The sequence below is a fragment of the Oryctolagus cuniculus genome, chromosome 18, assembly GCF_051225735.1.
Source record: "Oryctolagus cuniculus isolate XC-2025 breed Fujian yellow rabbit chromosome 18, ASM5122573v1, whole genome shotgun sequence".
Taxonomy (NCBI): Eukaryota; Metazoa; Chordata; class Mammalia; order Lagomorpha; family Leporidae; genus Oryctolagus; species Oryctolagus cuniculus.
The window spans coordinates 11570913-11594739 of NC_142884.1; the positions used below are offsets into that span (position 1 = coordinate 11570913).

At 64.1% G+C, this 23827-nt stretch overlaps 2 protein-coding genes and 1 long non-coding RNA gene across 3 annotated transcripts; 1 reads left to right on the forward strand and 2 right to left on the reverse strand.

Annotated features, from left to right (window-relative positions):
- The first annotated feature begins 2830 nt into the window (after positions 1 to 2830).
- On the forward strand, positions 2831 to 4749 carry TMEM160 (transmembrane protein 160). The gene is made up of 3 exons (XM_008250802.4): positions 2831 to 3048; positions 4062 to 4154; positions 4430 to 4749. The coding sequence occupies exons 1-3, from the start codon at positions 2841 to 2843 to the stop codon at positions 4693 to 4695; spliced, it is 567 nt and encodes a 188-aa protein (XP_008249024.2). The 5' UTR covers positions 2831 to 2840; the 3' UTR covers positions 4696 to 4749.
- On the reverse strand, positions 4460 to 16630 carry NPAS1 (neuronal PAS domain protein 1). The gene is made up of 12 exons (XM_070062053.2): positions 16469 to 16630; positions 15362 to 15525; positions 14824 to 15059; positions 10023 to 10096; positions 9680 to 9769; positions 8887 to 9064; positions 7791 to 7906; positions 7514 to 7671; positions 7025 to 7131; positions 6522 to 6669; positions 5897 to 5985; positions 4460 to 5426 (listed from the first exon to the last, which is right to left on the reverse strand). Exons 2-12 carry the CDS (start codon positions 15481 to 15483, stop codon positions 4960 to 4962), a joined length of 1785 nt encoding a protein of 594 aa, XP_069918154.2. The 5' UTR covers positions 15484 to 15525; positions 16469 to 16630; the 3' UTR covers positions 4460 to 4959.
- Positions 16631 to 21865: 5235 nt separating this feature from the next.
- Positions 21866 to 22880, reverse strand: LOC138846725 (uncharacterized). The gene is made up of 2 exons (XR_011384275.2): positions 22705 to 22880; positions 21866 to 22192 (listed from the first exon to the last, which is right to left on the reverse strand). It is a non-coding gene; the product is annotated as an uncharacterized LOC138846725 (long non-coding RNA).
- Between the last annotated feature and the right edge of the window lie 947 nt (positions 22881 to 23827).

Here is a 23827-nt window from a genome sequence, read left to right on the forward strand (position 1 = left end):
TGTGCCCACTTATACCTTAGGGACGTACATAACCCAGCACCCCTTGCTGCTCCCACACCCGGGCTTGCTCAGGGCCCTCTTGGGGCTCCCCCAGTCCTCTGGGTTTCCCCTGAAACTCATTTTCTGCTCATTTTCTGCCTGTCTCTCTAGAGTGTATGCTCCATTAGGACAAGGATTTTTTTCTGATCCATGAATATGGTATACCTCTCAATTTGTTTAGCCCTTCATTAATGTGTATCAAGATTTTGTAGCATTTGGTATAAAAGCATTGCACATCTTTCAGTTTTTCAGGGAATCATTTTAAATCATAATTGTTTAGTGCCTGCATATAAGCATAATATTTATTTTTGTATGTTGGTCATGATTTTTTTTAATTAATTAATTTATTTGAAAGGCAGAGTTACAGAGAGGCAGAGGCACAGAGAGAGAGAGAGAGAGAGAGGTCTTCCACCTGCTGGTTCACTTCCCAGATGGCCACAATGGCCAGAGTTGTGGTAATCCGAAGCCAGGAGCCAGGAGCTGCTTCTGGTCTCTCACATGGGTGCAGGGGCCCAAGCACTTGGACCATCTTCCACTACTATCCCGGGCCATAGCAGAGAACTGGATCAGAAGTGGAGCAGCCAGATCTCAAACCAGCACCCAGGTCATGATTCTTGAAACCTTGCTAAGTCCTGCCTTTATTTCTTTTCCTTTTAAGATGTATTTATTTATTCAAAAGGCAGGGTTACAAAGAGACAGGCACACACACACACACACACACACAGATCTTTCCATCCTTTGGTTTACTTCCCAAGTGGCTGCAATGGCCAGGGCTGGCCAGGCTGATGCCAGGAGCCAGGAGCCCAAAACCCCATCCAAGTCTCCCACGTGGGTGCAGGAGCCCAAGTCTTTGGGCCACCTCCCATTGCTTTCCCAAGTGCATTAGTAGGAGGCTGGGTTAGAAGTGGAGCATCTGGGACTCAAACTGGCACTTGTATGGGACGCCGGCACTGCAGGCAGCAGCCTAACCTGCTGCGCCTCCATGCTGGTCTCTTCATTTCTTTCTCTTGACTTATTGCACTAGCCAGAACCTCCAATACATTATTGATAAGAAGCGGTAATGGTGGAATTCCTTGTTTTAGTCCCAATTTGGGGGCAAAACAGTCAATATTCCACTATTAAGAAGAATATCGATGTGTGGGCTTTGTGGTGCAGTGGTTAAGCTGCTGCTTGGGACACCCACGTCCCATTTCAAAGTGCCTGGTTCGAGTCCCAGTTACTCTGCTTCTAATCCAGCTTCCTGCTGATGTACCTGGGGAGACAGTGGATGCTGCCTCAGGTACTTGGGCTCCCCCCAGCCCCACCCCATGGGAGACCCAAATGGTGTTCCTGGCTCCTTCAGCCTGGCCCTGCTCTGGCTGTTGTAGGCATCTGAGAAGTGAACCCGCAGATGGAAGATCTCTTTCTCTCTCTCTCTCCCTCTTGTTCTCTGTCAATCTGGCTTTTAAATAAATAAATCATCTTTTTTTTTTTTTTTAAAGAATGATTCTTGTAGATTTTTTTTTGTAGTTTTCAGATTGAGGAAAGCAGGTTCAAGTAGAGAATTTGGCTGGTGTTTCTTCCTCTTGATTTGTACCAAATATGTAGCGCCACGCTGGCCGAGAAGAGTGTTCAAGATCACTTACTGACTTTGTTAATGGATGGATAAGTGTGAGCCATGTGGCATCGTGGCTGGTAACTTTTATGAAGACGTCTATTGGTTGTGTGACCTAGGGCAAGTGAGTGAGCGTCTCTGCCCCTCTGTAACATGGGTAGGAATAGTGCCTACACGCAGGGCTGTTGGTGGGTTTAATGAGATTATCCAAGAAGGCAGTGGCACAAGTCCAGCTTGTGGTTAGCGCTGAACCAACATTAGCTATCATCATCTCACTTCTCCGAGCCTCCTCTGCAAAACAGAGACGGTTCGAATCCCTAACTCCCATGTTACAATGAGGATTAGATGACATTAACGTGACAGTGTGCCTGGCTCAATATCACAATATCTGCCAACAGGGAAAGCCAACAGGAAGTGTTCGTGATTGCTACTGCTCTTGTTATTGAGCGCCTCCCATCTGTGTGGGGCAGGGAACAAGGAAATGAGTCAGTTCAGGACCCGTCCTTAGCAGCTCACCAGCCGGTGGCAGCGACAGGCAGGTGTGCAGAATCAGGGCATGGAGGGTGCCCACGGGACTGGGTTCTGCCTAAGACCAGAGGCTTGGACCTTGAAGAAAACGGGGACTTGGACATAATCTAGGTGTCCAACAACAGCAGTGCGGGTCAGGCACTGTGGTATGCCCTTGTGAGGCACCAGTATGAACCATCAAATGGGACGCGGTGGCATGGGGCATAGGAACTGGCTAGGAGACAGAGGGGGCTTTTCATTAGATCCTTTTGTTCCACATTAAAAATTAGTGATTTTACAACTGCAGAGAAAAAGCTTGACATGAATACAGCAAAATCCGAGATTTTGCAAATGTTTGCTTTAAGCACTCGGAGTTCTTGGTTTTCTGGCTATTGCAGTTGATTGTTTTAAAACTACAAGTCCCAGAAGACGTCGCGCTGCCGGTTTATCGAGACCAGCCTGCCTCTGGCGCAATGGACTCTGGGATTCGTAGTCCAGCGGCAATAGCAAGGTGGACGCCCACTACCGGCATAAATGACAGAGGAGGGAATCGCTGCCATTCTGACCAATGGCCAGTGCGGGCCTGGCCTGAATGGCAGACGTAAAGCCAATGGGCAAATAGCTCAGTCTGAGTGACGAGGGTTGCAGCCTACAGGCGGTTTGTGGGGCGGAGCGGCGCGCAGCGGCCGTAGTGCGAACCATGGGAGGCGGCTGGTGGTGGGCTCGGGCCGCCCGCCTGGCCCGACTCCGCTTCCGGGGGTCGCTGTTGCCGCCTCAGCGGCCCCGGAGCGGGGGTGCCCGGGGGTCCTTCGCCCCTGGCCACGGCCCCCGCGCCGGGGCTTCGCCGCCTCCGGTGTCCGAGCTGGACCGCGCGGACGCCTGGCTCCTCCGAAAGGCGCATGAGACCGGTCTGTGGCAGGGGCTGGGGTCGGCCCGGGGCGAGTGGGGGGTTCCTGAGCGGCGCGTTCGTGGGCGATGGGGTGAGACTGCTGCTGGACGCGGGGCCCGAGCTGGGCAGGGCGCGGGGCTTCCGTACAAGCGCAGGGCAGCGCCGGCGGCACGCGCGCAGGCTGCCAGCCTCGGAGAGCTGGCGGACAGGACGGGCGCCGGGCTAGCGGGCTGCGGCGGGCGCGGGCGCGGGCGCGGCGGCCTGGCCAGGCGAGGCGGCCTCTGGCGTCGCGCCGGCCCGCAGCGCGGCTCCCGGGGAGGACCTCGGGCGGCGGGGGACCTGCCCGCGAGAGGGGTCAGCTCGGATTGCAGAGGCGACCACTCTGCAGAAGCGGGAGTGTGGTCCCCTCGGAAGAGGGGAGGCCCCGGATTGGAAGAGGCCACGGCCAATGGAGGGAAAGCTCCTCGCTGATTGGAGGGAGAGGCGATCTAGGCTGCAGGGGCGGGGCCTCGAGCGCGAGGTTGGAGCAGACGGGCTAGGACGGTGGGTTGGGACTGAACCTAGGGGCGCCCCTTGGGCCACCCGCCGGGGGCTTGAGTGGGGCAGGACGTGGGTGGCGTCGGAGACGGTGAAGAAAAGTGGACGAGGAGGCTGGAGCGAGGCCTGGGTGGGAGACAGCGTCCCGGAGGTCTGAAGGAGAGGGAGGGCGGCCGTGGGGTCCACGTGGGGGGTGGCCAGGGTGGCCCTCGGAGTCTTGCTGTCCCCAGATGGCACTGTGTGCTTTGGGTCCTAGGTTCTGCAGAGACCACGGTGTATCGTAGAGCTTGGGACGAAAGGTCTCAGGTGTGGAGGCGAGAGAGGATTTGGCGAGTTGGGGTTAGGGGTGTGTGTGTGTGTGTGGGGGTGTCCTGGAAGAGGTGAGGATTTAGGGCAGGTTTGCCTTGTGGCTTGGAGGGGGAGAGGCGAGCTAAGAGGAAGCCCATCCCCCCCAGTGGGTCTGACCCTGGGCTGATTCTGACCCCATCCCCCCAGCCTTCCTCTCCTGGTTCCGCAATGGCCTCCTGGCATCGGGCATCGGGGTCATCTCCTTCATGCAGAGCGACATGGGCCGGGAAGCCGCCTACGGTGAGTGCAGGGGACGTGGGCTCTCCCGCCCACCCCCGGGGGGAGGCAGAGCCCCCTCCTGGCTCCTAAATGCAGAGCCTCCCCCTCCCCCGCGTCACCCCGTGGGCACCAGGCTATGGCTACCAGCCGCCCCTCCATCCTGACTTCTCACCAGAGGAGGGGCCCAGTCCTTCTCCACCCCATCTCCCCTTCCGGACCAGCTCCCTTCTGCTCCCCTCTGCCACCTGTTATGCCCCTAGCCTTGGCCCTGACCCCAGCGCTTGCCTCTCCCCCAGGCTTCTTCCTGCTGGGCGGCCTGTGCGTGGTGTGGGGCGGCGCCTCCTACGCCGTGGGCCTGGCCGCGCTGCGAGGCCCCATGCAGCTGTCGGTAGGCGGCGCGGCTGCGGGCATGGGCGCCGTGCTGGCCGCCAGCCTGCTGTGGGCCTGCGCCGTCGGCCTCTACATGGGTCAGCTCGAGCTGGACGTGGAGCTGGTGCCGGAGGACGACGGAACCGCCGCCGCAGAGGGTCCGGACGAGGCAGGCCGGCCGCCGCCAGAGTAGCTCCCGGGCCGCGGGCTCCGAGGACTGGGACATTAAAACCTGACCCTTCCTGCGCGCCAGGCTCCGGTGGTGGTTCGTGTTACTCGGGGAAGGCCGGGCCTGCGGGGCTGCAGCGGCGGAGACACCGGGGCGAACGCCGGGCAGAGAGAGAGAGGAGGCCGCCGCCGTGGAGATGGAGCCGCGCGCTGGCGGCCTTTAATTCCCAAGGAGGCCCCGCCCGTGCCAAGGGCCTGGGGCCGGCTCTGCGCGTGGCTCTCCCAGTCCTCAGTCCCCCTTCCGCTGCGCCCTGGTGCCGGCGGGCCCGGGGTAGGGCAGGCCCAGGGTGGGGTAGAAGGCCTCGGGGAGGGGGGCGCCCGGGCCCAGCCTCTGCAGGTGCGGGTACACCAGGCCCAGCTCCGCGGGGCCGTAGCGGATGGCGCCGGGCGCGCACAGGCCCCGCATCACGGGCGGGGGCAGGAAGCCGGCGTGCAGGAGCGAAGGTGGGGGGTCCTCGGGGGGCGCCAGGCCCCAGGGCCGCACAGGCACCTGCCTCAGGGCCCCCGCGCGGATGACTGACGTGAACTCGGGGCGTGGCGGGGCGGGGCTGCCCGGCGGCTCCTCCTCCCCACTGTCCTCCGAGCCGGCCGCCTCCCTGGGGCTGGCCTCCTCCTTGACGCATTTGCGCTGGGACTGGGGGGCCTCGTCCTTGGCTTGGGGCGCAGGCTGCTTCTCTTCCCCTGGCGGCTCCGGCCCTGGAAGAGAAGGGTTCGAAGAGCATTGCACGGATACCACCAGTCTTCCCGGCTGTGGAAGGCGCCGCGCGCAGCCGACGGGACCCGGGGTTCCCGGCCAGGAGCAGGCCTGTGCCTCAGCTGGCGCCGGCCGCTGTCTGGAGACGCCTTCTTGGTCACGACGAAGGGCAGGGGTTCTACAGGTGTGGAGCGGCCAGAGGCCCTGGGCAGCCCGTAGATGCTACAGCAGGGGCTGAGAAGTCTCTGCCCAGACCGGTGCTGTCCCATAGAACTTTCTAGAATAGAGCATTCCATGCTAATGGGAATGTTCTAGATCGGTATGCATCCCACAGGCAGCACTGGCCACGTGGCTACCGAGCCAGTAGGACTGAGGGCGTGGCTTGCTAAGGGAATGCGCCCTCCCATGCCAGGGGCTTCTGTCGCTGACAGCGCGGCTCCCCCAGGCCCCTCCGCACGCCCCTGGGGCTCACCCGTGGGCTCTGGCTCCGGGCTGGGCGCGCCCTTGTGGGTGGCCGGAAGCTGGAAGGCGTCCAGGGGTGTTTGGTCATCCTCGGCTTGGCTGTGGACAAGATCAGGGTTGGGAGCCAGGGGTCCCGGCCCCCCCAGCCTCTGCTCTGTGCGGGTGCTCCTGCCTCCATCTCCAGCAGGGAAGGCGGCCCCGCCCTCGGGGGACATACAGGGCTCACGCCCACACCCCTTGCCCACCCCCTCTCCCGAGGCCAGCTGGGTGTCCCCAAGAGACCTCATGCTCATCCGACCTTAGCACCTACCCCCCAGGAGCCCGGGGCCGGGCGCAGGAGACCTCCCTCCCTCCCTCTCCACGCTGGGGGTCTGTCTGCCAAGATTTGACTGTGGCCGCCGCCGGCTCTCAAGCCTGCTCTGGCTCCCAGTGGCGGTGAGCCAACCCCCGCCTCCCTGCCTGTGGGACCGTGGCCCCTTCTCCCCTTCCCTCACACCTTACAGAGCCCCCTGGGCTTGGCCCATTCTACAAGCCCCCTAGGGTCTGCCATCTCTTCCTTGGGGGTGTGGGCTCTGCAGGGGGGGCTCCCAAGTGGCTGTGCTGAGCCCCTGCGGGAGGCGGCACTCAGCCCCCACCTGAGCACGTGGCTGACCCACAGCACGTGGCGCTCCCCGGGGCTCTTCCCGCTCCCGGCCACCGTGGCCACCGACTGCAGCCACACGAAGCCCCCGGCGCGCTGCAGCCAACGGTAGTAACCGGTCACCACCTGGCCCTTGTCCAGCACTGGGTCCGGCCCAGGGCAGGGAGAGATGGGGAGGGACAGAGAGAGAGAGAGAAGGCGGTGGGGGAGGAGAGAAGAAGGCAGTGGCGGGGGTGGGGGACGCGGAGAGAGCTAGCGGCCGAGACCCTGAGGCAACCGGGTACAAGGCTGCCTGGACTTCTGGGGGCGGTCGGAGGCCCCACAGCACCCCACGCCCCCAACCACGCCCTGAGCTGTGGCTCAGTCTCCTGGCTCCCTGTCCCGTGCTGAGCTGAACGCCCAGAGCCGCAGGTGCAGCAGGAGGGACCCCAGTCAGCCCCGAAGGAGGACTTCCCGGCTGGGGGGCAGGGGCAGGGGCGGGCGGTGGAGGACTCTCACGGTCCAGGTGGCTCTGACGGATCCTGGTCACGTCCTGGCCGTGGACGAACTGATAGCAGCTGCGGCCCACCAGCTCTGCGGGCCCGAGGTCCATGTGGTCACTGACTCTGGGGGCGACAGAGAGGGGAGGAGTCCGAGACCCCCCCCCGGGAGTGGACAACAGGGCAGAGCACCTGGGGTTTAAGGCCTTGCTCTGCAGTGCCCCGGGCCTGTTTTTCTCCCACAAAAATGGACATAACCATAGCGTCCCCCCACGGTGGTGCTCCCTGGAGGGTGGCAGGGCCCAGGCCCTGGGCAGCAAGGGAAGGAATCCAGTTTTAACCCCGCCCCGCGGTGCTGCCCAAGGAATGGACAAGAGGCCCGAGAGAGAGGGGCTGGGGAGGGGGCGCCCTGCAGGACCAGCGCCGCCTCCCCCTGGCCAGCACCCTCGCTGCTCTCCCGCCCTCCCGTGGGGCCCCGTCCGCCCGCCTCAGCCCCCGGCCCCGGTACCTGCTCTCACAAGCAAGGATGGTGAGGCCCAGGCTGAGGCGGAAGACGATCATGTGTCCGTGCAGGGGGAGCTCGGGCAGCGGGGCCGGGGGCAACGTGTGGCCGAGAGCCACGAGGCCCAGGGCGCGGGCCCGCAGGCGCCCAGTCACGTGGATGACCTGCTGGCGGTGGGCGTGGTTGGAAAGGCGGGGCCGGTGGGTGGTAGGTGTGGCCAGAGGCGGGGCTGGTGGAGGTGGGATCCACCTGCAGCCCACTGGAGCCGGGCGCTCACACCCACCTTGTACCCGGAGGCCTTGACGTGCAGCCCTCTCTTGGTGAGAGTGGACTTCATGCGGACGAAGAAGGAACGCTCCTGCGCCCGAGAGGAGCGGGGCGCCTCCGTGGGGCTGGCCTCTGGGCGGACAGGGAAGGGACCGGTCAGGGGTCCCCCAGTCCTGCAGAGCCAGCGGCACCGGTTCACAGGATACCCACAGGGCCTCAGACACACCGAATAGTCCCCTGGCCTGAACGAAAGCGACCCCTCTAGCACAGCCTCCAGCTCTCGGCCCAAACACCCCCTCCTCCAAGAAGGCCGCCCTGCTCCTGCAGCTGGGTCAGCCACCCAGTCTCCCCCACTGGGCTGTGAGCCCAGGACGGCAGGGCTGGAGCCCCCAGGACAAAGCCTCGTGCTGAGCAAGGGCTGGGGGAAGAGCAACAACTAAGACTCACAAGTCCAGGTTCCCCTGATCACCCAGGCTGCAGCCTTAGCAGCGGGCTCACTCCCCGAGGCCCGCCCCCGGCGACAGGTGCTGCGGCATCTCCCCAGGTTTTGCCAGCACACTGCGGGTGTCTTGGATCAGGTTTTGCTGTTAAGCAAACCCAATACAGGGAAACCCCATTTACTGGGGAGGTGGCCTCCCAGGGCCCCCCCGCATCTCAGCGCTCATCTCCACACCCTCCTGCCCCGACACTGGCGTGGAAATTTCCACTGGAGAGAAGGGTTTGGAGAACGGATTCTTCAGCCAAACCATCGTGGGCTGGATTCCAAGCCAGTCGCCTGCAGCTGTGTGGCCTTGGGCCACTGACTCACCCCTCAAGTGGGGGTGAGAAGGGCTCCTGCTTTGCAGGGTGTGGGGGGACACCCCAATGCACTTCCACACGTGCCGGCACCGCACCCAGTCACCCCCACCTGCCTTCAGCAGCCAGAGGAGTGACAAGCCCAAATCCTGGGCAGCTCAGCCAATTTGGGGCGCCAAATCTCACCGCCTCCGTTCGGCCTCTGACGCATTTGCAAAGAGGAGGAGCCCTGTGACCCTGCCCGCAGTGGCTTCTGCAGGAGCCAGAGAGCGCCCCACCCACCCCCAGCCTCATCCTCTGGGGGCCCTTGGAACTACCGATGTCGGGCGTATCGGCAAGCGAGGAGGAAGACGAGGACGACGAGGAGGAAGAAGAGGGGACGGAGGGCGGAGTGGGGGGCCCGGGGGTCCGGGCGCGCAGCCCCAGCTGCTCCAGCACCTCCGAGTGGTCGCCGGGGTGGATGTAGTCGAAGACACTGCTGCCCGTCAGCTCCACCTGCCGGCGACAGAGGGGCTTACAGGGAGTGCGGGGCGAGCGCTGTCACCCTCTGCTCCCGCAGGCTGCGTCTCCAGTGCCCCTGGCGGGGGGTGGGGGGGTGGGGACACACGTGCCAGAGCCCCCTTTTCCTCACTGTCCCAGCAGGCCCGGGGCTCAGGATACATGCAAGGGGTGGTCTTACGCCTAACTTGAACCTCTGGGTCACCTTGCAGTCATGTATCTCCCAAACCTCCCCGGCTCCCCCAGCCCGAGCCCCGGTCCTGTCCCCACTGAGCTCCTGCAGCCTTGCTGCTCTTCTGGCTTCAGAGCCCCTAGGCTGGGGGCGGGGCACCCCTCTAGGCCCCTCCCCATCACGGACTCCACCCACACCAGCTTCAAGCCTCCCTCCCCCCGCCCAATTCCCTACCAAATTACCCGGGCACGGGATGTCCCACTTGCTAAAAGGTTTGTGGGAAGGTAAAAGCCCATCTGACCTTCGAATAGACCTCCAAGGAGGGTGAGCCCTGTTGGGGGGCCAGGTGGTGACCGCTGGCCCAGTCCATTTCTCATGCTGGGATGGTGAGGTCAGGAGAGAGAGAAAGGGCACACCTGAGCCCGCCGGGGGCCCCTTACCTGTGAGAGACCCAGGTAGATGGAGACTGTCTCTGAGATGTACAGAAATTTTCCATCCTGGTTCAAGGCGAACACGAAGCCGTCCAGGGACTAGAGACCGGGGAGGGGGGGGGCAGGTGTCCATTGGCCCAGTGCTGAGAGGTTTGGAAATCTCAGTCTACACCGGGGTTTGATGGTTCTAGAGGGGAGGCATCTCCAGTGGCCCTCAGAAGCAGGGGCAGAGGGGGAGCCCTAGCGTCTGGTCCCCTACCCCCAAGCTCCCCAGGGTACGGATGGGAGAAGAGAGTGCTGTTCCGAACGTGGCCACAAGGTGGCAGCAACGAGCAGCAGGCAGGGGCCTCACCTGCAAGATGTGTCCCCCGAGGTTCTGCTCGAAGACTTGGGAGACCAGCGCCACGGGGCCCCGGCGGCCTGGGGCTGCGGGCAGAAGGAGGGAGAGGTCAAGGCCGGTCTGCAAGTCTCCCAGCCACCCTGGAGCACTGGGCCCTGCGGGGGAGGGGCGACGCGGAGAATGACAGAATGGACACAGAGGGTGGGTCTTGTGCAGCCGCTGCTTGGGACGCCTGCATCCGAGTGCCTGGATCCAGCTCCCTGCTAGTGCACCCGGGAGGCAGCATGTGATGGCCCAAGTGCTGGGGCCCCTGCCAGCCACGGGGGACACCTGGATGGAGTCCTGGGCTCCTGGGCTCAGCCTGGGCCAGCCCTGGCTGTTGCAGGCGTTTGGGGAGCAAACCAGATCTCTTTCACGGTGCCTCTTCCAAATAAGTTCATCTTGGTGCAACTTTTAATGCGGCTTTTCATGACACATTTCCATGAACTTTCTGAAGACCTTTCAGTATAGAAGAACCGAGAAAGGAGTCTGACAACGCAGCCACAGGATGACTGGAACGCTGGCAGAAGACTTGGAGAGACTTCTCCAAAGAAGCTACCCAGTAAGCACACGGGAAGATGTGCAAGGGGATTGGTCCTTGGGGAGCTACAAATCTCAGCCACAGGGAGGGCCCTGCCCCGTGGCACAGTGGGTAGAGCCGCTGCCTGCAGTGCCGGCATCCCATATAGACACCAGTTCGAGTCCCGGCTGCTCCACTTCCGGTCCAGCTCCCTGCTGCAGCCTGGGAAAGCAGTGGAAGATGGCCCCAGTCCTTGGGCCCCTGCACCCACGTGGGAGACCTGGGAGAAGCTCCTGGCTTCAGTCTGGCCTAGCTACAGCCATTATGACCATCTGGGGAGTGAACCAGAGGATGGAAGACCTCTCCCTCCTCCCCCTCCCTCTCTCTCCTTCTGCCTCTCTCTCTGTAACTCTGCCTGTCAAATAAATAATCTCTAAAAAAAAAAAAAAAAAAAAAAAGAAAGGACGTGGGGACGCGGAGCCGGTGCACGAGGGGGTAGGGGACCCGACGCTGGAGGGGACCAAGAGCAGGGAGCAGTCTGGCGATGCCGCACAGGGTGAATCTGGGATCAACATGGAAGGCAGCAGGCCCCTCCCGGGCAGAGGACGAGAACTGAAGACAGACCCTGCACCCCAGCACCCACAGCCAGGGCGCTCACGGTGCCAACAGGTGGAGACCACACAAGCAGCCAAGATTCAGATGAGCCGGGGAGAAAAACCCGCGGGCACAGGGGCAGGTGCACGGCCAGGCTCCCCGCTGTGAGCTGGATGGGAAAAAATCTATACGAAGGCCAGAGCCAGGCCACCGGGCTGGGCCAGGAGAGGCGTGGGAGAGGGGGGTGACTGCCTCGTGGGCACGGGGCTTCATTTTGGGGTGACAGAGGACCTCGGTCCAGGTTAAGGTGGGGGCCACACGGCCTCCTGAGCTTCCCCAGCGCCACAGAACTGCACATTTCCCAATGGCCGGTTTTATGTTTTGTAAATTTAATCTCAATAATAATGAAGGGGATGGGACTGGGACCTAGAGACGGGGAGATGAGAGGGCGAGGAGGGGGGAGAGGGGGGAGAGAGTACAGAGAGGTGGGGGGAGGCAGGCAGGGGTGGAAAGAGGGCAAACAGAAGGAGCCCAGCTCCCGCCCTCCCAGACAGAGCAGACCCGGGGCTGGGATGGGGAGACCCCCGGTCTCTGGGTGACCCTGGTCCCCACAGAAGGGCCTGGCCACAGCGGGGCACGCAGCAGGTGCAGCCGCACCCCACACCTGAGAGGATCCCTGTTGTCATCAGCTGGCCTTCAACCGGCAGAGGCAAGCCCCGCCCCCTCCCCACCAGGCCGCAGCCCTCCCCCCACCCCGCCCCGCCAGGGCCCAGGCCCCCCTCTTTCCGCCGGCACCCCCGCATCCTGCCTGCCTCCGCCCAGCCCCGCCGCCGGGGACCCCTCCCCCGAGATGCGGCGCCACCAGCCCCGTGACGGGCGGGAACAATGCTGCCTGCTAATTGTTGCAATTTCCCCTGTCATTTTTGCTAATTCCTTCATTTTCCCTCTCGCAGGATCAGCCCGGGTCAGCCTGAGCCGCCGCAGCGAGCGGCACTAATGGGCACGTCGGGCCGGGCATGCGCATGGGGGCCTGGGGGGGGGGGCTGCCGCCCCGCACCCCCGGGCCTGGCCGCTGCCCAGAGGACCCCCGGGGTCTGTGCTCCATCACTGCCCTCCTCCGCTGCCCTAGCTCACTCATCTGTCCCCTCCCCCAGTTCAGCAGGGGGCTCTGTCCCGCCCCCAGAACCACCCCTCCTCCCATCCCAGACCTCACTCCCCAAACACTGGGCGAGCTGCTCAGAGATATCTCTCTCCACGGCCCACTCGCACAGGGCCGGGGAGAGGGGAGGGCTCGGCTGGGCACCAGAGGCCTCGGCCACCCTTGCCCCCCCACTCCGGTTAAGGGTCCTGAGGGATTTGCCCCTGGAGACCCGGAGCTGGGACTGCACCCCCTGGGCACCTGGAGGAGGGAGCCCCCCCCCCATCCCCACATCCAGGAGCGCCCTGGGTGCGGGCCTGAGGGCTGGGGTGGGGATGGGCCCACGGGGGAGGGTCCCGGCTCCGGGCGCTCTGCCTCTGCTGCTTCCTGCCTCATCCGCTGAGTGGGTCCAAGCAGGAGAGCGCCTCCATAGCCCACAGCAGGTGCCTGACACCCCATCCTGCAGCTATGCCAACAACTGGGGCGCCTCTGCCCTGCCGGGAGCTCCACTCTCTGCGGCCCACGCCCACCCGTGCCATCCGCAAGTCCCAGGGCACCTTCTCCCCCAGCCCCAGCCTCATCCACCCCCGACCCCCGGCACCAGGCACCCCAGACTCGCCCTCTTCCCTTAGACACCGCGTCCAGTCCAGCCGACGGCTGGCCTCAGGGCCCTGGCACTTGCTGCTCCCTGTTCCAGCTTCTGTCACCTCCTGGGCATCTCGGCTCAAAGGCCACACGCGTGCTCAGAGGGGGCCGCCTGCCTGCCACCTACAACCTCGCCACCAGCTCCCATGGTCACCCAGCGGCTTGCGGGTCCCAGGTTGCAGCCCGGGCTCCATTCTGGGCTCAGGAGCCACAAACAAGAGAGAAACGGGAGGCGAGGCCGATGACAGTGTGCAAAGGAAGAGGGTGGGCAGGACAGTACGGAGACCGACGCTGGGGTGGGAGGGGAGGAGGGGGCCTGCAGGAGCCGCTCGGAGGCCCCACCCTGGAGGGCTGGGCTTGTCCTGTCCCCTGCGGCCATCACCAGCACAGAGCCCAGGCGTTGGGAGGGTGCTTGGCCAGGGAAGACCATGGCCTCCCTGGACTCAGAGGCCCAGGGCCAGACGCCAGCACCTGTCGTCCCATCTGACAGACGGCAGACTGAGGCCTGGGGAGAGGCAGAGACCTACGAGGGTGCACTCTGGAGCCAGGCCCAGTGGAGCCGCTTCCAGAACTTTCCACATCTGTCCAGCAGGAATCCGAGAGGGGAAAGGCGGGACGTGGCCGCGCCTTGTCTTAGGGCTGGAGACTTTGCTAAGACAGTGTCCTGTCCCCGCCTCCAGCCAGGCCAGCAGGTGCATGGCCTCTGCAGAGCTGGGGGTGTGTGCGTGCGCGTGCACACACACACACACACACACACCCCTCCCTGGTTTCCCAGTTTGCGCACCCCAGGAGTCCACCCAGCGTGGTTCCGGCACGCGGGCGGGCACCGTGGGCTAGGCTTGTGACCTCAGCGAGCCCCTGTCCCCTGGGGCCCGGGCTGCCCAGCGTTGGGGGGGGGCTTGCTCAGGGCCCCCTTGCCCTCCCCTTCAGCACGGGGACAATAGACAAGATGCCCCCCCCCCCCCCGCCAGCACACATGTTGTTCGTGTAATGACAGCAATCAGTGGCGCTAATGCCGCATTCTCTCAGCGCCAGTCAATTCGCCTAATTACCGCCTGGGAAGCCGGATTATTTAAATTTAAATGGTGATTTATTGCGAGTTTAATCAATGCTATTTTCTTTGCCCCCTCCTCCCCTGGAGCCCCAGGCAAGAGGAGAAGGGGAGTCCCCCCAGATCCCACCCGAAGGGCGGCCCTCTCACCCGGGACCTCGGACAGACACAGCCGGGTGACAGCAACCAGAGGCCGTGCCTGCCTGTCGGCACCCGCACAGGGCCTGCCGCTCTGTGGGTTTCCTCACTGTGTCCCACCAGAGACGTCACCTTCGCCAGCATGGACTCGGGTGGCACCGGGGCCAGTGCCAGGCGCGCAGCTGATGCGCCCAGGACGGCAGCCCCGGCAGCTCCCGGGGAACCCACACCTGGCCCTGGGCTTGGCCCTCCAGGCGTCTCCAGGCACCACCCAGATGACCTCCCCCAGGCATGGGTGCCAAGGCCTCTGGCTCACTGGCAGGCGGGGAGCCCAGGGTGGGAACCCCCTTGTCCTGTCCTCACATGGCCCCGAGGAACACTGTTCACCAACACTATGGCTGGCGCCTCGCTTCGACTAAAACCCACGTCCTCGCCGGGAGCGCCAGCAGGAAGGAGAAACTGAGGCACGCTCCAGCGCCCACCCCCCGTCAGGATCCTGTGCCCATTTTAACAGGGGGAAAACTGAGGCTTGGAGAGCAGGAGAGGCCTGGGAGGGGCGTCCGAAACCGCATGCCCCCTCTCGGCCAGGGCCGGGCGAGCGCACACAGGCAGCTCAGATCCCCGGCACCCCATCCCACCCCGCCCACAGGGCGCCCAAGACCCCCGCGGCCCGCACATGCGCACTCACCCAGGCTGGCCGGCGGCCCCACGGCCCGCAGCCCCCAGGGCGGCGCCCCCAGCGCGGCGAAGCGGCGCAGGCGGAGGTAGGTGACGCTGAGACGCACGATGGACGCCTTGTCCAGCTGGCTGGAGATGGCGCCGGGCAACGGGAGCAACCTGGCCAGCTCGAAGAACTCCAAGTTTTCCTTCCCGCGCCGTGAGCGCGCGGCGTTACGGGACTTCTCCTTGCGCTGCGCCTGCAGGCTGGGCGGGCGGCGCGGAGGAGGCGTCAGCGGGGTCTCGGGAGAGACAGCCGACGTGGAGGGGTGGACCCCGCCCTCCGCAGGTGGGCACAGACCTCAGGCTGAGTTGTGCACCCCGTGGGGCCAGGACCTTGGGTCTTTCCTTGGGGAAAGGGGACTAGGAAGGGGAAGGGGGTGTCAGGGCAGGAGGCTGGGTGCGGACACACCCCCGACCCCCAGGACGGGACCGGAGCGCGGTGGGATCTTTCCAGGGACGTCTTCATAGGGGCGGGGCCGCGGCCAGAGGGGCGGGGCTGCGCTCACCAAGGTCCAGCTGGGGCCTTGACCATCAGCCCAGGCAGAAAGTCCCATGGGACGCTGGCGCCACGGCCGCCCCCGCACTTGACCTCGGCCCCGCCGCCACTGCCGGAATAGGGGGTCGCCATCTCGGCGGGGCTCTCTCAGACGGGCGCAGAGACCCGCGTCTCCTGCAGCGCGAGGGAACCAGAGGCAGCGCTCGGTGTGCTGGGGGGGGGGGGGGCCCGCAGCGGACCTTCCAGGGAAACTGAGGCCCGAGCGGGGGCCTGGGGCCTCAAGGAGGGGCAGGCGCTGGGCGGTGCCTCAGTTTCCTCTTTCTCACGGTCCTGGTGCGGAGGCCGCAGCTCCCACCCTGGCCAGCCCGGGCTGGCGCTCCCGGAGAGGACGTGCCCCGCCGCCGCCTCCCCCGCGCCGCCCGCCAGCGCGCCCGCCTCACGCCCGCGCCGGGCCGGCTCCCGCATACCAATGGGCGCACGCGGCGCGCATACGGATCGGACCGGCCCGCGCGCTGCGTGCCAGGCATGCCCAAGCCGGGCGGGGGGCGGGCGCCTCACCGGGGCCCAGCTTCGGCCAGCCCCAGCGCCCCGGAACCGCCGCCCCCCACGCCAGCCCCGAGCGCCCTGCTCCCAGGATCAGCCACCAGGCTGGCGAGGTAGGGGGACGAGGGGCAGGGGCAGGGCACCCCCCTCCCCCAGCACCGCAGGTGGCGCCACGTGTCCCGGCCGTCATCTCAAGCTCAACTTTGTCCCCGAAGACCCTGGCGTGGGAGCCCCCAGCCCCTGACGTAGGGGCCTGAGCCTCCGCCCAAGGCCACCCCAGGACGGACCCAGAGCTCCTGGGACCCGGAACGTGCTCGTTTGGGTCTCCACCGCTCCCAGAGCCAGAGCTCAGGACGCCCCCCGCACCCACCAGGGAGCCGGGCAGCCCCCAAGCGTCGCCCGCCAGGTGTGCAGATGGCCCGGCCCGGCGGCGCGGTCCTCCCGCCCCGGGACGCAGACACCCGTGCGCCCCTTCCAACAGCCCCAGGGATAAGGGCGTCCTGCAGCCCTAACCCCCATTGCTCCAGCCCCCAGGAGTTCAGGCACCCCCTACCCGCAGGAGCCCTGTGGTTACCTGGCCGCGGGGCAGGCTCCGGACGCGGCGTGGGGCCGGCCGGTGGGCGCGCAGGGGACGCTCCATAGGCTCCGGGGTCGCGGGCACTGCGGGGCGCGCGGGCACTGGCGCCCGGCTCTCTGCGCCCAGCCGGGGCCTCTCGGACTTCGGAGACGCGCGGGCGGGCGGGTGGGCGGGACCTGCCGGAGCCCCACCCTCCGTGCCCCCGCCCACGGTGCCCGGCCCGCCCCCTCCCCGGGACTGTCTGCGGCAGGGCCCCCACCCCGCGAGGGCAGCCCCCAGGGCCCACCCGCCCGGTCGGGAGGCGCGGGACGCCCCAGCTCGCCCCCCAGATGTCGGGGCGCGAGCTGCGCTCTTCCCTGCCCCGACGAGGCTGTGCGGCACCCGAGCCCCGCCGGCTTTCTCCCTAACCCTCTGCGTCGACCCTGTTCTTGGACCCGGGAGCAGGATCCTGGGGTCGGGGGTCGGAACCCGACAGCCGAGCTCCCCGGAGTGCGAGTGGGCAGTGGGGTTGTTAGAGCTCCCGTGAAGGGCAGCCCTGGCCACCCGGCGCCTCTGACTCCCCCAGTCTGCGCCCAGGGTCCCGGCGGCTCCTCTCACTGTCAGGCATTCATGGCCCCCATGCGGCCCAGCTTGAGGAACGAGATGGGGTGGGGGGCTTAGCCTACGGCTCGACAGGTGGCGGAACGACTGTGTCTGTGGGGACATTCCCAGTGGAAAGATCAGGGCCACGCCCAAAGCAGCCCCGGGGGAAGAGAGGGGGAGGAACAGACCGTGCCCTGTGTGGTGGTGCCCCGTCGCCAGGGGCAATCAAGGAGAGAGATGTTGATCTTTGGCAGGCACTGAGAGCATGGAGGGGGTGTGGCTTGGGTGTGTGTGTGGGGGGAGGTTTCCAAGGACTTACGCATTCTCATTCCTCTATACTAAGACGGGAGCATGTTTAATTTCTTTTTTAAAAAAGAAATTATTTATTTGAGAGGCAGAGATACGGACAGTGAGAAGGAGAGACAGAGAGAGAGAGGACTTCCGTCCACTGGTTCACTCCCTAAATGGCCACAATGGCCAGAGCTGTGCTGATTCGAACCCAGGAGCTTCTTCCATGGACTTGGGCCATCTTCCACTGCTTTCTAGGCCATAGCAGAGAGCTGGATCGGAAGTGGAGCAGCCGGGGTTAGAACCGGCACCCACAGGGGATGCTGGTGCCACAGACAGGGCATTAACCTACTGAGCCACAGTGCCGGCCAGATGGAGAAGTAATTTGGGGCAGTGCTGCGGCCCAGGTTAAGTGGCTGCCTGCAAGGCCGGCTTCCCTATGGGCACCAGTTTCAGTCCCGGCTGCTCCACTTCCGATCCAGCGCCCTGCTAATGCACCTGGGGAAGAAGATGGGCCAAGTGCTCGGGCCCCTGCCACAGGTGGGAGACCCGGATGGAGCTCCTGCTTCAGCCCGCTCAGCCCTGGCTGCTGAGGCCTTTTGAGGAATGAACCAGCAGGTGGAAGATTCTCTCCCCAAAACCCCCGCCCCATAACTCTGCCTTGCGATTATTGAATTTGTTAGAGAGAGAGAGAAGAGAGAGAGAGATCTTCTATCTGTGGGTTTATTCCCCAAATATTCTCAACAGCCGGCCGGGTCGGGCCAAAGCCAGGAGCCAGGAGTCCAGCCAGGTCCCCCTGGAGGGTGGCAGCGGTCCAGCCAGGTCCCCCTGGAGGGTGGCAGCGGTCCAGCCAGGTCCCCCTGGAGGGTGGCAGCGGTCCAGCCAGGTCCCCCTGGAGGGTGGCAGCGGTCCAGCCAGGTCCCCCTGGAGGGTGGCAGCGGTCCAGCCAGGTCCCCCTGGAGGGTGGCAGCGGTCCAAGCACTTGGCCGTCACTGCTGCCTCCCATGGTGTCCACCAGCAGGGAGCTGGATCGGCAGCAATGACGCAATGCCAGCGCCAATAAGCGTGTTTTATTTTTAACTTTAAAAATGTGTATCATGGCCAATTCTGTGCCATAGCAGGTAAAGCCACTGCCTGCAACACCAGCACCCCACAGGGGCACCAGTTCGAGTCCCAGCCACTCCACTTCCAATCCAGCTGCCTGCTAACGCACCTGGGAAAGCAGCAGCAGATGGCCTTAGTGCTTGGGCCCCTGCACCCACGTGGGAGACCCGGAGGAAGCCCCTGGCTTTGGATCCTGTCATTTGGGAGCTAAGCAGCAGATGGAAGATTTGTCTGCCTCTACCTCTCTCTCTGTAACTCTGCCTTTCAAATTAAATAAATAAATCTTTAAATGTTTAAAAATTTAAAGGCTGGCCGGCGCCGCGGCTCACTAGGCTAATCCTCCGCCTTGCGGTGCCGGCACACCGGGTTCTAGTCCCGGTCGGGGTGCCGGATTCTATCCCGGTTGCCCCTCTTCCAGGCCAGCTCTCTGCTGTGGCCAGGGAGTGCAGTGGAGGATGGCCCAAGTGCTTGGGCCCTGCACCCCATGGGAGACCAGGAGAAGCACCTGGCTCCTGCCATTGGATCAGCGCAGTGCACCGGCCGTGGCGGCCATTGGAGGGTGAACCAATGGCAAAGGAAGACCTTTCTCCCTGTCTCTCTCTCTCTCACTGTCCACTCTGTCTGTCAAAAAATTAAAAAAAAAATTTTTTTAATTAAAAAAAAAAGAGCACTCTGGCCTCAGAATCAGTCCTTGGCATGCGGATCTGGCTGAAAAGCCCATGAGAGTATTTCAGGCATGGAAAGCCAAGACACTCTGGGAAAAAAATAAAATAAAAAATAAAATAAAAATTTAAAGGCTGAGGATCAGGGGGAAAGAGAGGAGGAGGAGGAGAGAGACAATCTTCCATGCACTAGTTCACTCCCCAGATCCTTGCAACAGCCGGGTCTGTGCCAAAGCCAGGAGCCAGGAACTCCATCCGGGTCTCCCCTGTGGGTGCCAGGCTGGGGCTCCCGAGGGGCATCAGCAGGGAGCGGAGTGGCAGGGAGTGGACCTGGCCGCTCCGATAGGGGACGTGGGTTCACACGCGGCGGCCTCACCGCTGCACCCCACCGGCTCCCACAGCCCATCGTAAAGGAGGAGGCCCGGCAGGCGCCGCCCCAGTGAGCGCGGCCGCTTCCTTGCTGTGCCCCACTGTCCCCACCTCTGAACTGGGGGTAATCAAGATGCACAGCTGCTCCCACGCGCACGCCAGCCGCAAGGTGGCGCACTGGAGCCAGAGAGGAGGAGCCCTTCCCTGAGGTCTGAGCAGGTGACCAGCAGAAACCTGGGGCTGGGGTCCTGGCGGCCAAGGCTTGTGGAGAGCAGGTGCATGGGGGGCCGGGGCCAGGGGCACCACATGGTTGCTGCACTGTGGAAGGGTGCCTGGCCTGGCAGGGAAGACGCCGGCTCCTGGCTCCAGCTCCCTGCTAATGCAGACCCGGGCGGGGTGGGGGTGGGGGTGGGGGGCAGCGGCCATGGCTCGAGTAGTCGGGGCCCCACCAGGATGCAGCCTGGCTCCTGGCTTTGCTCTGGCCTGGCCACTGCAGGCGTCTGGGGAGTGAATCAGCAGATGGTAGCTCTGTCTACCTGCACAATGTGCTAAGCCTTCGCCTGCAGTGCCGGCATCCCATACGGGTGCTGGTTCAAGTCCCGGCTGCTCCACTTCCGATCCAGCTCCCTGCTAATGTGCCTGGGGAAGCAGTAGAAGATGGTCCAAGTGCTTGGGCCCCCTCACCCCCATGCGAGACCTGGGTGAAGCTCCTGGCTCCTGGCTTCAGATCAGCTCAGCCCCGGCTGTTGGGGCCATTTGGGGAGTGAACCAGCGGATGGAAGACCTCTCTCTCTCTCTCTCTCTCTCTCTTTTTACAGGCAGAGTGGACAGTGAGAGAGAGACAGAGAGAAAGGTCTTCCTTTTGCCCTTGGTTCACCCTCCAATGGCCGCCACGGCCAGTGCACCGTGCTGATCCGAAGCCAGGAGCCAGGTGCTTCTCCTGGTCTCCCATGGGGTGCAGGGCTCAAGCACTTGGGCCATCCTCCACTGCACTCCTTGGCCACAGCAGAGGGCTGGCCTGGAAGAGGGGCAACCAGGACAGAATCCAACGCCCCGACTGGGACTAGAACCCGGTGTGCCGGCGCCGCTAGGCGGAGGATTAGCCTAGTGAGCCGCGGCACGGGCCTCTCCCTCTCTTAACTCTCAAATAATACATTTTTTTTTTAAAGAGCCCAGCCTCCCGTGTTTCCTTAGGGCAAAGGAGAGCCCCTACCCCAGTGCGCTTGGTGCCCCCAGCCTTATTTCACCCAGGCCCTGCGCGCTTACCCTCCCACAACCCTGTCTAGAAGAGCGGCGTCCCGGGGGCTGGGAGGCGGGGCGCAGGGTGTAGGGACACGGAGCGAGCCAGGAGAGGCAGAGGATTGCTACAAATCACAGTTCCTACCGCTCACTCGGGAGGAGACGGCGGCGGGGCCGCGGACCAGGCCGCGGCTGGCCGCAGGACGGGGCCGCCGGTCGTGGGGAGACGGACTTGGGCCGATGGAGAGGAGGCTGGGCGGAGGCGCCCCGAGCACGCGCTCAGCTGTGCACCCCGGGCCGCCCGCCCTCCCCGCAGCCAGCAGGGCCTCACTGCGGCTCCTACCCCCCCCAGCTGGGTCAGCAGGGCCGGGCCAGGTCAGCGCAGACCCGGCTAGAGCCCCGCTGAGGATGGGATAGGGGGGCCTTTTAAAGGGGATTTGGAACGGGCAAGGGAGGCGTTATTTACGTCTCCCAGCCTTTGCAATTGTTATTATTTTTTAAAAAAACATTCTTTTATTTGAAGGGGAGGAGAGAGGGAGATCAAGGACCTATCATCCGTTGGTTCACTCCCCAGTGGCAGCGACAGCTGGGGCTCCCTCAGGCTGGTCAGGAGCCTGGAACTCCACCTGGGTCTCCCAGGCCCTTGGCCCATCCCCTGCGGCTCCCCAGGCGCATTAGCAGGGAGCTGGATGGGAAGTGGAGCAGCCGGGACCGCTGTGCCCCGACGCTGGCCCCCTTAGGAAAGAAACCCAATGTCTCGCTGTAAAGAGCCAGTGCAATTCCTGCGTCCTAAAAATGTGAGGAGACCCACTGTGTGTTGGGGCTGGGCAGACGCCAGGAGCAGCCCTTCGAGGGGCAGAGGGAGATTTGTGCTCACGGAGGGGGTGGGGGGAGCCAGCACACAGACGGCAGAGAGGAGCTGGCAGGTGGTCGCTGTGTAGTTCCCTGAGCTTGCGAGGGCATGTGAGATGCGTGGAGAATGGGTGGAAAGTCCTCCAGGCAGGGCAGGACAAGTGCAAAGGCCCTGGGGTGGGCCCGAGGAGCAGGGGAGCGGGGGCCGGTGGGGCTGGGTGGGCTCTGGGGAGCAGTTTGTGTGGCTGGAGTCAGGCTGGGAGGCATCAGGTAGGGGTCGAGTTGGGCAGGAGCCTGGTTTTTTTTTTTTATTATTATTCATTTATTTGAAAGGCAGAGTTGCAGAAGGAGAGAGAGAGAGAGAGAGAGAGAGAGAGAGAGAGAGAGAGAGAGAGGTCTTCCATCAGCTGCTTCACCCAGGGCTGGGCCAGGAGCTTCATCCAGGTCTCCCATGTCGGTGCAGGGCCCCAGCTCTTGGGCCATCTTCTACTGCTTTTCTCAGGCCACAGCAGGAGCCGGGTAGGAAGTGGCGCAGCCGGGAGTGGAACCAGCGCCTTGTGCGATGCTGGCGCTGCAGGCGTCACAGGGCGGCTCCGCCCGCTGCGCCAGGAGTGGTCACCACCGGCTGCTGGGCAGAGAAGCAGCAGTGGGGCTGAGAGCAGGAGGCAGGTGGCTCCGAAGGGCCAGATAGGAGCAGGCGACGAGGTCCGAGCAGGGGCAGGGGCAGGGGCAGGTGTGGGGGCGGGGCTGGCCGGTGGGGGGACCCAGGTGTAGGGTGCGTGGGGAGGTTGTGGCTGTGCACCTGAGAGGCAGGAGCAGGTGTGGAGACTCAGCTCTCCCCGGGGAACCCTCAGCGCTGACTCCCAGTCCCCTGGAGTCCTCCCGGGACGCAGACGCGCGCCATGGGCTTGCTAGGCTCCACAGCACCTCCTAGCCTGTGATGTGGGACGGGCCACTTGGCCCTCTGTGTCTCAGTGTTCCCATCTGGGAAATGGGTGTAACAGTACTGCGAGCCGAGCGGTGAAGACTGCCCAGAGCCGGGCCTGGCGCCTCGCAGGGGTCCCCTGGTCGGTAGCTCTTAGGAACGCTGTTTGCGTTGCCACCGCCTACACCGCCCGCAGCCTCCGCAGTCCTCACCTGGAGGCTCCCGCGAGCCGCATCTCGGGAATCCCCACTTCCTTCTCCCGCCTGCCCTGCTCAGCCCTCGTCCGTGGCTCCACAGTGCCTCAGCGCAAGCCTTGAGTTTATCATCTCGGGCTCCGACACCCCGCGCCACAGCCAGGGGCTGGTGGCTCTTCTCCCGGGTCTCGGCCGCCCGGGCGGGGCCGCGGCGCTCTGCTGCCCCCTGGCGGCCGCAGGGAGGAGCACAGCGCGCCAAGCCAGGAGCCAGGAACTCCATCCGGGTCTCCCCCGTGGGTGGCAGGGGTCCAGGCACTGAGCCATCCGTTGCCTTCCCAGGGTGCGCACTAGCTGGGAGCTGGCGCCCAGGACTCTGGTATGGGATGCCCAAATGCTCATCCCAAGAACGTTTCCTTAGAAAGCAAAAGAGAATCTGTCTTGGTCTGAGCTCTGGGAGGGCTTTCCCCAGGGAAGTTTGTGGAGCTGAAATCCGGAGAAGGAAAGGGGTGGGGGGCTGGCAAAGTGTGTGTGTGGGGGGGAGCAGCATGTGCCAAGAGCCGGAGGTAGGCAGGCAGCTGGGGGGCGGAGAGCTCAGGGTCAGGCTCTCGGGCAGGTCCGCAGGAGCCTGTGGGGCCCAGGGTGCCCCAGCAGGTGTTAGGGAAGTGGCTCGGCCTGATCTGCATTTTCAAGGCCCCACCCCCACCCCAGGCCGCGCAGGGGTGCATGGGAGGAGGCTGAGGGTTAGGCCAGGATGGTGCTGGCAGCATGGTTAGGGGAGATGGGACTTGGAGGGCACTCAGTGGGTGGGAGGGGAGCCTTGGAAACGCACAGGTTTGGAGGGATCAGGAGGCAAGGGGGGTGGGTGAGGTGCCGTAGGGAGAGGCTGGCTTATCTTTGGGGCCTGCAGTCCAGGACAAGGCCACCAAGTTTCCTGGTTGGGGGGACTACTCCCAAGGCTTCCTGCAGATGCCCCGCCCCCCAAACTCTGGATGGAGCAGGTGGCTGGAGAGGTACCTGTAGGTAAGCACCCAAGGTTTGAACACCAGCTCAGGATTCCTGTAAGCACACGTATGAGTGCCAGCTGTATACCGGGAGGATATGCTAGCAAGTTTATCTTTTTTTTTTTTAATTTTTTTTTTTT

Excerpts from the sequence above, each read along its gene's own strand:
- NPAS1 (XM_070062053.2), bottom strand. The coding sequence starts at position 15,483 with ATGGCGACCCCCTATTCCGGCAGTGGCGGCGGGGCCGAGGTCAAGTGC. Across the intron at positions 9,065-9,679 it reads TCTACCTGGGTCTCTCACAG|GTGGAGCTGACGGGCAGCAG; the intron begins GTAAGGGGCCCC and ends TGTCGCCGGCAG. Across the intron at positions 7,132-7,513 it reads ATCCTTGCTTGTGAGAGCAG|AGTCAGTGACCACATGGACC; the intron begins GTACCGGGGCCG and ends TGTCGCCCCCAG.
- TMEM160 (XM_008250802.4), top strand. The coding sequence starts at position 2,841 with ATGGGAGGCGGCTGGTGGTGGGCTCGGGCCGCCCGCCTGGCCCGACTC. Across the intron at positions 3,049-4,061 it reads CCGAAAGGCGCATGAGACCG|CCTTCCTCTCCTGGTTCCGC; the intron begins GTCTGTGGCAGG and ends CCATCCCCCCAG. Across the intron at positions 4,155-4,429 it reads GGGCCGGGAAGCCGCCTACG|GCTTCTTCCTGCTGGGCGGC; the intron begins GTGAGTGCAGGG and ends CCTCTCCCCCAG.